The sequence below is a fragment of the Rhinatrema bivittatum genome, chromosome 1 (assembly GCF_901001135.1).
Source record: "Rhinatrema bivittatum chromosome 1, aRhiBiv1.1, whole genome shotgun sequence".
In the NCBI taxonomy this organism is placed as follows: domain Eukaryota; kingdom Metazoa; phylum Chordata; class Amphibia; order Gymnophiona; family Rhinatrematidae; genus Rhinatrema; species Rhinatrema bivittatum.
Window position 1 is genome coordinate 822,435,382 of NC_042615.1, and position 12,790 is coordinate 822,448,171.

The 12,790-nt window shown below is 42.5% G+C and overlaps 1 protein-coding gene across 1 annotated transcript in view; it reads right to left on the reverse strand.

Moving 5' to 3' along the window:
• Positions 1 to 12,790, reverse strand: part of LOC115073477 (polymeric immunoglobulin receptor-like) — a 102,689-nt gene that overhangs the window by 53,737 nt on the left and 36,162 nt on the right. Inside the window, exon 3 of the mRNA XM_029571918.1 lies at positions 5,340 to 5,660. Coding sequence (XP_029427778.1) covers positions 5,340 to 5,660 — 321 coding nt within the window. The remainder of the gene's footprint in view (positions 1 to 5,339; positions 5,661 to 12,790) is intronic.

Here is a 12,790-nt window from a genome sequence, read left to right on the forward strand (position 1 = left end):
TTTATTTATTTATTTTTAACTTTTATATACCAACATTCCTGTATAGAATACAAATCACACCGGTTTACAGTGAAACATAACATCACATGAGAGCTTTACATAGAACAAATAACAATGCATGAACTTTGAACAAATAACATCGCAAAAGAGCGTAACATTGAATAAAAAGGGAGACATTGAATAAACAAGGGAGAAACAAGTAAATAGGTAAGATGTGGGCTTGAACTAATCTGTAGAGCTATGCGATTTTACTCAATAAATAGTTAAAAAATACTTAGTCGCTTGATAAAAATACTTAACTAACATGATTAAACAAGTTGATGAGCTGGAAGATGAAATATCATTCCAGCAGAAAGGGTGTAAGAAAAACTTCCAAGGATTGGCCAAGGATCATAAATAGCAGTGCGTATCTGAAGGCGATCTAAGACAGAGGTCAGGGTCTGAGGTCCCGCATTAAGGGAACGTGACGTGCAATGGAGCATTACTCTTGTAGTTGAGGGGTTGATTGAAATTAGGCACAAGGTAGGAAACAGTGAAATAAGACACTAGGTTGGAATGATTGAAAGTAGACCCTAGGTAGGAGCATATATGGACACGAAGTAAAGGCATGCTAGAGTGAATTGGTCAGGCGAACGAGAAAGTATGAACTGGTGTCCTCAGTCTGGAAATGCTGCTCTAAAAAGCCACATTTTGAGTTTTTTTTTTAAAGATATCGGGCAAGGGTCTTGTCGGAGATCCGATGGGAGGGCGTTCCATTGAGGCGGGCCTGCTGTAGATAGGGCTCGTTTCCTTAGGGATGTTTTTGCTGGAGGGGCGTATAAAGTGCCTTGATAGGTTTTTCTGATTGGTCTGACGGAGGTGTGAGGACGAAGATGGATGGTAAGATCAATAGGGGAGAGAATGTGTAAGGTTTTATGAATTATGGTAAGGACTTTGTAAAGGATTCTGAATTTGATGGGAAGCCAGTGGAGGTTGTAGAATATGGGAGTGATGTGATCTCTTTTTTTTGTGTTTGTCAGAATCCTGGAAGCAGAATTCTGTAGCATCTGTAAGGGCTTGATGGTGTTTGCAGGAAGGCTGAGAAGCAGAGAGTTACAGTAGCCGATTTTGGAGAGAATGATTGATTGCAGTACCAAACAGAAGTCATGAAAATGAAGGAGGGGTTTCAGCTTTTTTGCAGTTTGAAGAAGCATTCCTTAGTGGTGTTGTTTACAAATTTTTTTAGGTTAAGCTGTTTGTCCAGGAGCACGCCCAGATCTCTCACATAAGGCGAGTGATTGAGGATAGCGGAAGGAGAGGAAGGAGCGTTAAGGAGAGGGTTGTTGTCCTCCTGAGAGATAATGAGGATTTCGGTCTTGTTAGTGTTGAGGACTAGATTGAGACTGGAGAGGAGCGTGTTGATTTCCTGGAGGCAACTATTCCAGAACCCCTACTTAGAACTATGGAATAAAAGTTACAGACCTGGACCAAGTTGCCGTTATCGCTGACAGGGAAAATCTTTTTGTTAAAAATGATGGAACTCCCAAGATGGCTGTATGTGCTACAGCAGATTCTATTATGGTTGACAAAATCAGAGATTCTAAGAATAAACTGTTTGGTGCGGGCATATCTATGGGGCCCCCAAAGAGCAAGGTTACCCCTTTCTACTTTAATGAAGCCTAGGGCACAGGGTGGCCTGGTGTGCCCAAATTGGAGGGATTACAACTTGACATGCATCCTCAGACATATCTATGACTGAGTGAATGGTACCAGTGTCTGTACTCCATATCAATTTATCTGTGAATGGCTCACCCACCATAGGCCACGCAATCTCATACAGATACCGAGTTCTAGGATCCCGACACAGTTTAAAAATAGATTACTCCTACTCTCTGGGAGAGGAGCGTGGAGATTTTTATGCATGGTCAAACTTGGAATGACTGATATTATTACCCCATATTTATCTTTCATGGGTAATCCACAATTCCCAGGGGGTTTGACCTCTACGGTTTTCAAAACCGGGATCTCCCTGGGCCTGGATAGCATACAGCAATTCCTAGAACTGTGATCATATTCGATCAAACGTTTTCAAGGCTTAACAGATCAATATGGGATAGCTTCCAAAGATTTTTATGGTTACTTACAGGCGCAACATTACATACAGACTTCCTGCCAGTGGGTTGCAAATCCAATTCTAGTGCCTCCTTTTCGAAATTACTTGACAGTATACCAAATCAAACTGTTATGATAACTATACAGCGCAAATGGGAGAAACAGGCACATATTTCTTTAACTGAGGAAATTATACATGCTGTGAAAGGGTATTATCTTATTTCCGAAAATGTTAACCTGTGGGAAGTGGGATTTAAAGTCTCGCATTGTATGTACATGTCCCGTGCCTGGATGTATGCAGCAAAATTATGTGACTCCGATGTGTGTTTGAAATGTCACTGGAAGAAGGGCTCACTCTTTCATTGCCTATGGGAATGTGAAGTGATAACTCAATTTTGGACTGACATCCTACACGACTTAGGACATATTATAGCCCTGCCCATACCCAGAGACTCTAAAGTATATCTTTTTCAATTCTTCAGCAATGCCTTGGAGACTTACCGAACCCGATAAGTTGTTTCTGGGTAAAGCGTTGTTGGCTGGCATACAGACAATTATGGCGGGTTGGATTACCATAGATAAACCACAAAAGGCCCATTGGAAGAATCGTTTGACTATGCTACTCAGTTTGAATATATGACAGCGGATGTCAAGTCGACCAAGGCACAAAGCCTGTGTGAGGCGATCTGGAAAAGATATTGGCAGCAGCTACCACATTCCACAAGAGGCTCAATCACGTGACTTACCACTACCACATATGTAGCTGCATCCCGAACAACGATGTCCTAGATTCCAGGATGCGATGTCACTCCACTAAGACGGGAGGGGGGGGGGGGGGGGGAGGGTTGGATAGAAACAGAACTTGTGCTAGTTATGAGCGTGCCATTGAATCTATGTTCACTGTTGATGTAAATTCTCTCTGTTTTGTTATACATTTACAAGTCAAAAAATTTCAATAAAGAAATAAAAAAAAAATAGACTCTTTAGCTTTTGGAGTGCAGGCCGACCGTGAAGCAGATTCACCAAAACAATTTCTTCAGTGCCTCCAATGTTTCCCCTAGGAGGAGTATCCTAATGGTTAGTACACTGTCCTGCATCCCAGCATTGGCAAGAACCTTTCAGTGGACCCTTCCCCAGGCCAACACAGCCCACAAGCCCAGTTGCATCTTTTCACATGGGTGAGATTTTGGATAAAGGGGGGGAGGATAATAATAATATTTGAGCAAGCGGGAATGCAAGAGGTCCCTTCTATTCTATTTGGTAGTATATTGTGGCAGCCAACAAGCCCAAATTGCCAAATACTAAATGTTCTTGCTACCTTGTAGAAATGTATATACTTGTGTAGACTGAGACTATTAACCATGAGTAGATAAGTGTGTGCTTTGACATCCTATTAGACATGTACATAGACTATACAAGCATATACATTTCTATTCTGCCTGGCTATCTCCTGTTATCTGGGAACTCGGCACCCAAGTGTCTGAATACCCATTGTTAGGGTGAAATATCTGTTTGCTTCTTAGGACTGTTTTCCAGTACTCTTCTCTCATAAATCCCTTCCCCAGTCATGGTTATGTAATTTAGGAGTTTGAATCCCCGGATTTTTTAGGGATATTTCCTACAAATTTACCAGCAGAAGTTCAGGGGGCTATGATATGCAAATCCCTTACCTGATTCTGTGATTCATCTATTCAATGGTCAGTTAAACACCATCACAGTAAGGGGTATTTTGGATTTCCTGGGCCAGCGGATCAAGTTACATAGTTGCATTGTTCTCTCTTTTTTTTTTTTTTTCTCTGCTGCAGTTCACTTAAATGGCTGCATGCTCAAACTGTCTCTTGTGAGCAGGGGTTTCACAGTTATGAGCATTACATTATTTTGTGTACTTTTATAAGTACAATTTTCAAAGCAAATGTATGTGCATCAGTTCACAATGAAATCAGTATAACTCTGTGTGCGTAGCTGCTACATACGTTACCAGTGATATTACAAAATTACTCTCATAAAAGACAGCCCTGCTCCTTGGAGCTTACTATGAAGTCAAGGGAGACTGGCAAGATGCACAACAAAAATCAAATCAGTCTTGGAGCTAAAAACGTAAGGCCATGCCTGAGAATAAATAACATATTTTGCTACTTAGTGTTAATGAGGCAAAGAGAGGTGGATACTGAAAAGGTTTGTCTGGGTAATTTTTAAATTTACATGGACAAAACCCAAGATTTCACTATTTCCCCCAAATGTCCAGATGCAGTTTGTCCAAGAAGCCCATTATTTGCACAAAATGTAACCAGATATAATAAAGTGGTGGTGGTGGAGGTGTTACGGTCGTGGACCCTATGCGACCAAGGATCCGGACAGCGGCCGAAGAGGTGGATGGTGAAGATAGCTGGACCCAGGAGGCCAGAAGAGTCTTCACCCTCGGAAACCAGCGGCTCCCCCGGGAGGAGCCCATGAGGGCCTGAGCCGCTGGGACTTGGGAGAATCCTCTGGGCCAGCAAGTACCAGATACCTGAGGTGAAGGAAGAGGCCGAAGTTGGAGTCCAGGAACGAAGCCGGGTCAGAAGCCAGAAGTCAAACCAAAGCCAGGTGTGGAAGCTGAAGACTGAGTCGTGGGACAGAGCTGGGTCGGAAGCCAGAAGTCAGATGTCAATACCAAAACCAGGGGTGGAAGCTGAAGAGGAGTCAGGAGACGAAGCCGGGTCGGAAGCCAGAAGATACAAGAGATGATCCAGGATCCAAAGCAGCTACTAGAAACTCAGCGGACTGAGAGAACCTTGTTGCAAGGCAAGGATTATCTAGTACAGCTGGGGTAAAATTTAAAGCAGGTAGAAAAGATGGGTTCCAAGATCACTTATTTAATTGGTTAAAACTGCAAGAATCAGGCAATCTATCTAAGAAAAACAGGAATTAGGATGGGTGGGTGAGGGTAACAAGGGTGGGTCTTCAAGAAACACAGCTGTTCCTGGCAGTTTCTTGTCAAAAACAGTAAAGGTCGAGCCTCCAACTACTGTCCTTCAAACTGATTGTGGCCCAGTATGCTTTTGAATAACTGCACCAATGGACATAGGCAGTAACCTGTTCAGTCCAATTATATTATTTTCCTCCTACTTCAAAGTGCTGGAGTCGGCCTGGATCAGGAATATGTGCAAGAGAAAGGAGCTACTGAATCCCAATCCTTAGAGGTCTCCTCTCCCATTGCTGGCATGCATGTATCATTAGTAGCATCGAATGTTTGCATCTTGACTTACCTGGAAGAGCAGTCACTATCACAGGATCCCCATAATTCCAGCGCAGCCCCTCTATCCCACACCAGTACTTCCCACTGTCCGCCTTGGTGAGTTGATCCATGGTCACTGTGAATGTGTGCGCTGTGAAGTTCTCCGTGATGGAGATTCTGTCCTTTGCTTCAGACTCTGTCTCAGCGAGGATATGACATGAACTCCACTCCTCTCCCCTGCACCAGTACTTCCTGTTAATGTCATAGCCTCTCTCATACTGGCACTGCAGCGAGAGGGATCCTCCAACAACACCCCTCACTTCCTCTGGGTCTCTGAACCCCCAAGAGCCTGCTGTAAGGAGACAGGAGGACACATAACTCAGTAATGAGCCCAAATATTCTCAATATAAATAAATAAATGTATATATAGATAACTGCTTATTCAGAAATGAACTGATTGATTTATGAGCCTACTTCATACATAATATTCTGAGATTTATTTAAAAAAATCTTAAACCAGCAAAGACTTCCACCTCCACAATAGTCCTGATGACTGTGGGCAAGGTCTCCTGTCCATGACTGTTCCAAACACTCTCCTATAATGTTTGCATTGGTAGTGATTCTCCTGTTCTCCCTGTGCTGCTTTGTTAAAGAACAGCCAACATCCCAGACTGCAATCACAGGCTGGGAAGGGAAACAGTGTAGGGACCCCCTTACATTCCCCACTATTAAAAATATCCTCAGGCAGGGGTCTTTCAGGAATAAGGGGTGATTCAGTATTTTTCATCTGATGGAGGACCCTCTTGGATGTGTCAAGGTGAAATATTCCTGTGGGAAAGACCCCTGTAGGAACAGTAGTAAGAGTTTGAAAGGAGACTGAGCCAGAGGGGCTTGGTAAGGAGCTAGATCAGAAAACCCCCTCCCTAATTTTTGTGTAGGGAGAAAAATGTATTAGGAACTTTTGCAAAGGGGTGGGAGAAAGCTGAAGATCTTGTGAAGGCAGTGCTGGGGAAGAAGTGTGTATTCTAGAAGGGCAATGCCATCTTGTTGTTGCGTGTCCCGTCCGCGCTCGGCCCATGCCCTGGCCCGCTTACCTCTCCAAGACATCCTCAGGTCCCGGGGCATCCTCTCCAGCCTCTGCCGCGAGCACGGCTAGGCTTCGGTGTCCTGCAGCGGCGGTTGCAGGGCCTTTCCCATCCAGCCACGCCTCATGGCGGGGCTCGGCGTCCTCCGTGGTGTCGGCCCTGCCCCTAGGCGCACACGCGCGGACCGCCCGGCTCCTTAAAGGGCCAGGGGTGGAAACCAACTCCGTGGCGCGCCCTGATTGAACGCCGCTTAAAAGGAAGTGCCTCCCTGCACTTCCTTGCCTTGGCAATCGGGTCGATCACTCAGTGATTTCTAGTTTGCCTCTGCATTCCAGCCTTGTTTCCAGTTCTGTTCCAGCCTTGTTTCCAGTTCTGTTTCAGCCTTGTTTCCAGTTCTGTTCCAGCCTTGTCTGCAGTCTTGTTCCAGTGTCCTTCTGTTCCAGCATCCTTCTGTTCCTGTGTCTCCCCAGGTTGTTCCTTCTGACCTTCTCCTCGGTATTGACCTCTGCCTGTTCCTGACTACGTTGGATGCTGCCCGGATCCTGACCCCTGCTTTGGCTGCCTACTCTTGAACTGACCACCGGAACTTGACCTCTGCTTTGGCTAACTTTGTACTCTGACTGTGGCTATGATCCTAGCCAATACTATGTACTGGCTCAAAAAACCTCAAACATACAACACCAAAAAATATTTTTGTTACGACTTGAGGTAAACTGCAAATCAGCAGATATATCCTTATAATCCCTTACAAAAATGATTCAAAAGACAACCAGAAGAGAGTGGTATCAGAAAGTTGTAAGTGTTTGCAGTCTCATGGGCTCTTGCCCTTACAGGGCTACAGCCCCTCTCTTGGCTCCAACACCATTTATCACGTCATTTACCTACTCTCTAAAGGTTTGTCAATTAATTTTTTCTTTTTTTGTTTTTAAAGTGCAAAAATGCCTCCCTAAAATCACCCGTATTTTTTATAAAACATACACCATCCACTCATTAAAACATTATTTTTCTCTTCAATCGTGCTTATCTCTTTAAACTGTATTTCTTCACTGCTTCACCCAGATGAATCGCCCGACATTGACAATGTTTCGGCGCGCTCCTCGCGCCTGCTTCAGGGGCTATCGGTCCTTCGAAAACACTTTAAAGAAAGAACATGATTACAAAAATACCTATAAAGCGATTCCTTTAATGCTTTCAACTAATGCATTGGAACTTACGATTCAGTGTATCAGTGGTAATTCTTACGATCTCATCATTCGAAAATGGCGCTCAAACGCCATTCTTCCGTCTCTACCGGATGTCAGCTGTTTTATACTCAAACCATGAATGTATAACCGACCTATCAGCTACAAATAAACCGTCCAATCAACCTCTTTGTTGAGCCCCGCAGGGATAATTGTATTCAATTTAAAAATCCACCGTTGTTCCCGCTGAAGTAGACAAAGATTTAAATCCCCTCCTCGCTCATCTTGCTCAATACCGTCCAAGACAGTGCTACGTAAACTCTCAAAATCATGGGATTGTTCAACGCAGTGCTGTACTAATGGAGCCTCCATCCTACCTCGTTTCAATGCACTCTTGTGCTCAATTAAGCGTGTTTTTAATGCTCTCGTGGTTTTTCCCACATAGATGAGCCCACAGGGGCACCAAATGGCATATATTACATTACGTGAAACACAAGTAGTCGCTCTAATTGGTTTGAATTTTTTTAGTTTTTCCAAAGGAATATCTATATTGGAATAAGCAAGTGGGCACATCGCACAGGACCCACATGGGAAATGTCCCTTCACTTCTTCGGATCTATTTACTGTAGCTTTAAAATGTGACTTAACTACCTGGTCCTTAATGCTCATTCCTCTTTTGAACGCTATTAGAGGCTGTGCTTCAAATACTTTATGAACCTGTAATACATTCCAGTGAAGCCTAATGCTCCGCACTATCTCATTCACTCCCAAAGAATACGGTAACACACATGTCAAATTATTGCTTGATGTTTTTTGCCTCGGTTGCAATAATTGTTCTCTATGGTTCCATCTTGCTCGCTTGCAGGCTTTTCGTATTACCCCTAATGGATAACCCCTATCTACAAATCTCTGACTCATTTCTCTCGCTTTTGATTTATACTCTTGAATTGTTGAACATAGTTTCCTAAGCCTCAAAAATTGGCCAAAGGGAATACTATTACGTAAAGTTATGGGATAACAACTAGAGTATTCTAATATTGTATTTCGATCCGTTGGCTTCTGAAAAATCATAAAGAAAAATTTGTTTCCATCCAGAGAGATCTTTATATCCAAAAAAGAAACTGAAACTTTGTCATAATTGTATGTAAACTGCAAAGCCTGCTCGCAAGAATTTAACCAAACCATGAATTCTTTAAATAGGACCTCAGTCCCATGCCACACTATGAAAATGTCATCAATGAAACGGCGCCACACAATAATGTTACTTTTATATGGAGAAATATCTAACCAGCGCGACTCAAAGTGTCCTACATACAGGTTAGCGACACTGGGGGCCATAGTGGCCCCCATTGCTGTACCACCTACCTGTTGGTAGTAGCTCTGCTCGAATAGAAAAAAGGTTTTTTTCAATGCCAAAGTGGCTAATTCTATAATAAAAGCTACAGGAGGACGAAAAGGTGTTGTCTGCGCTGATAAACTATCATGAAGTACCTCTAGTGCCGCATCCTGCGGTATGTTCGTATACAAAGACACAATGTCTATTGTCGCCAGAAGAACTCCATCTGAAGGGACATTTAAAGTCTCCAAGAACTGAGACTTGGAGACTTTAAATGTCCCTTCAGATGGAGTTCTTCTAGCGACAATAGACATCGTGTCTTTGTATACGAACTTACATACAATTATTTTTTGGATATAAAGATCTCTCTGGATGGAAACAAATTTTTCTTTACGATTTTTCAGAAGCCAACGGATCGAAATACAACATTAGAATACTCTAGTTGTCATCCCATAACTTTACGTAATAGTATTCCCTTTGGCCAATTTTTGAGGCTTAGGAAACTATGTTCAACAATTCAAGAGTATAAATCAAAAGCGAGAGAAATGAGTCAGAGATTTGTAGATAGGGGTTATCCATTAGGGGTAATACGAAAAGCCTGCAAGCGAGCAAGATGGAACCATAGAGAACAATTATTGCAACCGAGGCAAAAAACATCAAGCAATAATTTGACATGTGTGTTACCGTATTCTTTGGGAGTGAATGAGATAGTGCGGAGCATTAGGCGTCACTGGAATGTATTACAGGTTCATAAAGTATTTGAAGCACAGCCTCTAATAGCTTTCAAAAGAGGAATGAGCATTAAGGACCAGGTAGTTAAGTCACATTTTAAAGCTACAGTAAATAGATCCGAAGAAGTGAAGGGACATTTCCCATGTGGGTCCTGTGCGATGTGCCCACTTGCTTATTCCAATATAGATATTCCTTTGGAAAAACTAAAAAAATTCAAACCAATTAGAGCGACTACTTGTGTTTCACGTAATGTAATATATGCCATTTGGTGCCCCTGTGGGCTCATCTATGTGGGAAAAACCACGAGAGCATTAAAAACACGCTTAATTGAGCACAAGAGTGCATTGAAACGAGGTAGGATGGAGGCTCCATTAGTACAGCACTGCGCTGAACAATCCCATGATTTTGAGAGTTTACGTAGTACTGTCTTGGACGGTATTGAGCAAGATGAGCGAGGAGGGGATTTAAATCTTTGTCTACTTCAGCGGGAACAACGGTGGATTTTTAAATTGAATACAATTATCCCTGCGGGGCTCAACAAAGAGGTTGATTGGACGGTTTATTTGTAGCTGATAGGTCGGTTATACATTCATGGTTTGAGTATAAAACAGCTGACATCCGGTAGAGACGGAAGAATGGCGTTTGAGCGCCATTTTCGAATGATGAGATCGTAAGAATTACCACTGATACACTGAATCGTAAGTTCCAATGCATTAGTTGAAAGCATTAAAGGAATCGCTTTATAGGTATTTTTGTAATCATGTTCTTTCTTTAAAGTGTTTTCGAAGGACCGATAGCCCCTGAAGCAGGCGCGAGGAGCGCGCCGAAACATTGTCAATGTCGGGCGATTCATCTGGGTGAAGCAGTGAAGAAATACAGTTTAAAGAGATAAGCACGATTGAAGAGAAAAATAATGTTTTAATGAGTGGATGGTGTATGTTTTATAAAAAATACGGGTGATTTTAGGGAGGCATTTTTGCACTTTAAAAACAAAAAAAGAAAAAATTAATTGACAAACCTTTAGAGAGTAGGTAAATGACGTGATAAATGGTGTTGGAGCCAAGAGAGGGGCTGTAGCCCTGTAAGGGCAAGAGCCCATGAGACTGCAAACACTTACAACTTTCTGATACCACTCTCTTCTGGTTGTCTTTTGAATCATTTTTGTAAGGGATTATAAGGATATATCTGCTGATTTGCAGGTATGATCCTAGCCATACATTCCAAGACTCTCTTCTGGCCTTCTGAGGCATCCCAGACTCTTAATCAGGACATCGGCCGTGCACCCTTGATCATGGTGGGCACACCTCTGAACTTTCTCTCAAGGAGACCCTGTGAGGCCCACCTAAGACCAGGTGGCCCGGGTAACCGAGGGCTCAACCAAAGGGAACCCTGGGTTGCTAGTGGTGAAGCTCCAGCTAGCTTCTGTCTCCTCCTGTACTCCGCCTCCTGGTGGCAGGTGCTCTCTGGGTCTGCCCAGGGAGCCTACCAACCCTGCACTAGGCCAAGGGTCCACCTCCTAGCGCAACACTTGTTGTGGTTCTCTGAAAATAAGAATGCTTAAAGCCACTACTTGTAGAGAAAAGGTTTTTTTTATTAAATGCCATAAAATAATATAAATCTTAGACATTAAATAATAGGGTACCTTATGGAGAGGCAGAGTGCCATGCAAAACACTAGCATAAACTCCCTCTCAAATGGTTTTACTAATAACACAGCATTATATAGAATTTCAGTTGTATATTTCCAGCCCCTACAATAGCTAGTAAATATTAGATTTATATGCTTCTGCTTCTCCTAACCACTTTTTAGAATTATTTTTATTTGACAGAAAAAAACCTCAGTACTGGCAGGAAACATTCAACATTGAATCCACATCCAGAAATTTCAGTCACTCATCTAAAAATCCTCTCTTTTTTATTTTTATTTTAAAAGTTCATTAATCTCCTTTTAATTCTTCAACAGTGATTCACTTATCTTAATATCTCCTGCTGTTGGTTTCCTCCTTCAATTACATGAGATATGTGAAATTCTGAGAAGATAACATGGACATTGTCAACCTTTTGCTGTTGACTCCTAAGAATACTCTGACTGTTTGGCATACTTCTGCAAGGCGTTAATTTCTCAGCTCTTTACAGATAACATCCTCCCATCCATCAGACCATATTCCATCCAACAAACTGAGTCTGATCACCAACACCATAGCCAAACCTTTAGCAGACATTATTAACTGCTCCTTCACTCAAGGTCATGTCCCGAACCAACTCAAGTTAGCCATGCTCAAGCCGCTCCTCAAAAAACCCAACTTACCCACCTCAGACCCAGCTAACTTTAGACCCATAGCAAACCTCCCGTTGATTGCTAAAGTTATGGAGAAAGTTGTAAACAAACAACTTACAGAATATCTTGACGAAAACAACATCCTCACCTCAAACCAATTTGGCTTTCGTAAGTCTATGAATACCGAATCATTATTAACATCACTATCAGGCACTATCATTTTCAACCTAGAAAAGGGCCAACCTTGCCTCCTCGCTCTCCTGGATCTTTCATCAGCGTTTGATACTGTTAACCACTCATGCCTTCTGCAACGCCTAATAGACATCGGCATTACAGGAGCAGCTTTTAACTGGTTCAAATCGTTTTTGGAGAACAGAACATACAAGGTCAAGATAAATAACAAAGAGTCCCACACCATCGAATCCAAAAGGGGGGTACCACAAGGATCATCCCTCTCCACGACTCTCTTCAATATTTATCTACTCCCACTCTGTCAACTTCTCACTAACCTTAAGCTAAGACATTACCTATACGCGGATGATATTCAAATCCTCATCCCTATAGAAGATTCCATTCACAAAGCCATATCATTCTGGAATAAATGTCTGTCAGCTATCAACAATCTACTCACCAGCCTCAACTTGGTTCTAAACAAAAACAAAACTGAAATCCTCATTATAACACCGGATAACTATACCCCCTCCTCACATTCTAACACTAATCAACATCCGGACACCGCAGGGCTCTCCACCACGCAACAAGTTAGAGACCTGGGAGTCATCATAGACAACAGACTCAGTCTCAACAAATTTGTCAAGAATACAACAAAAGAATGTTTCTTTAAACTTCAAACATTAAAGAAACTCAAACC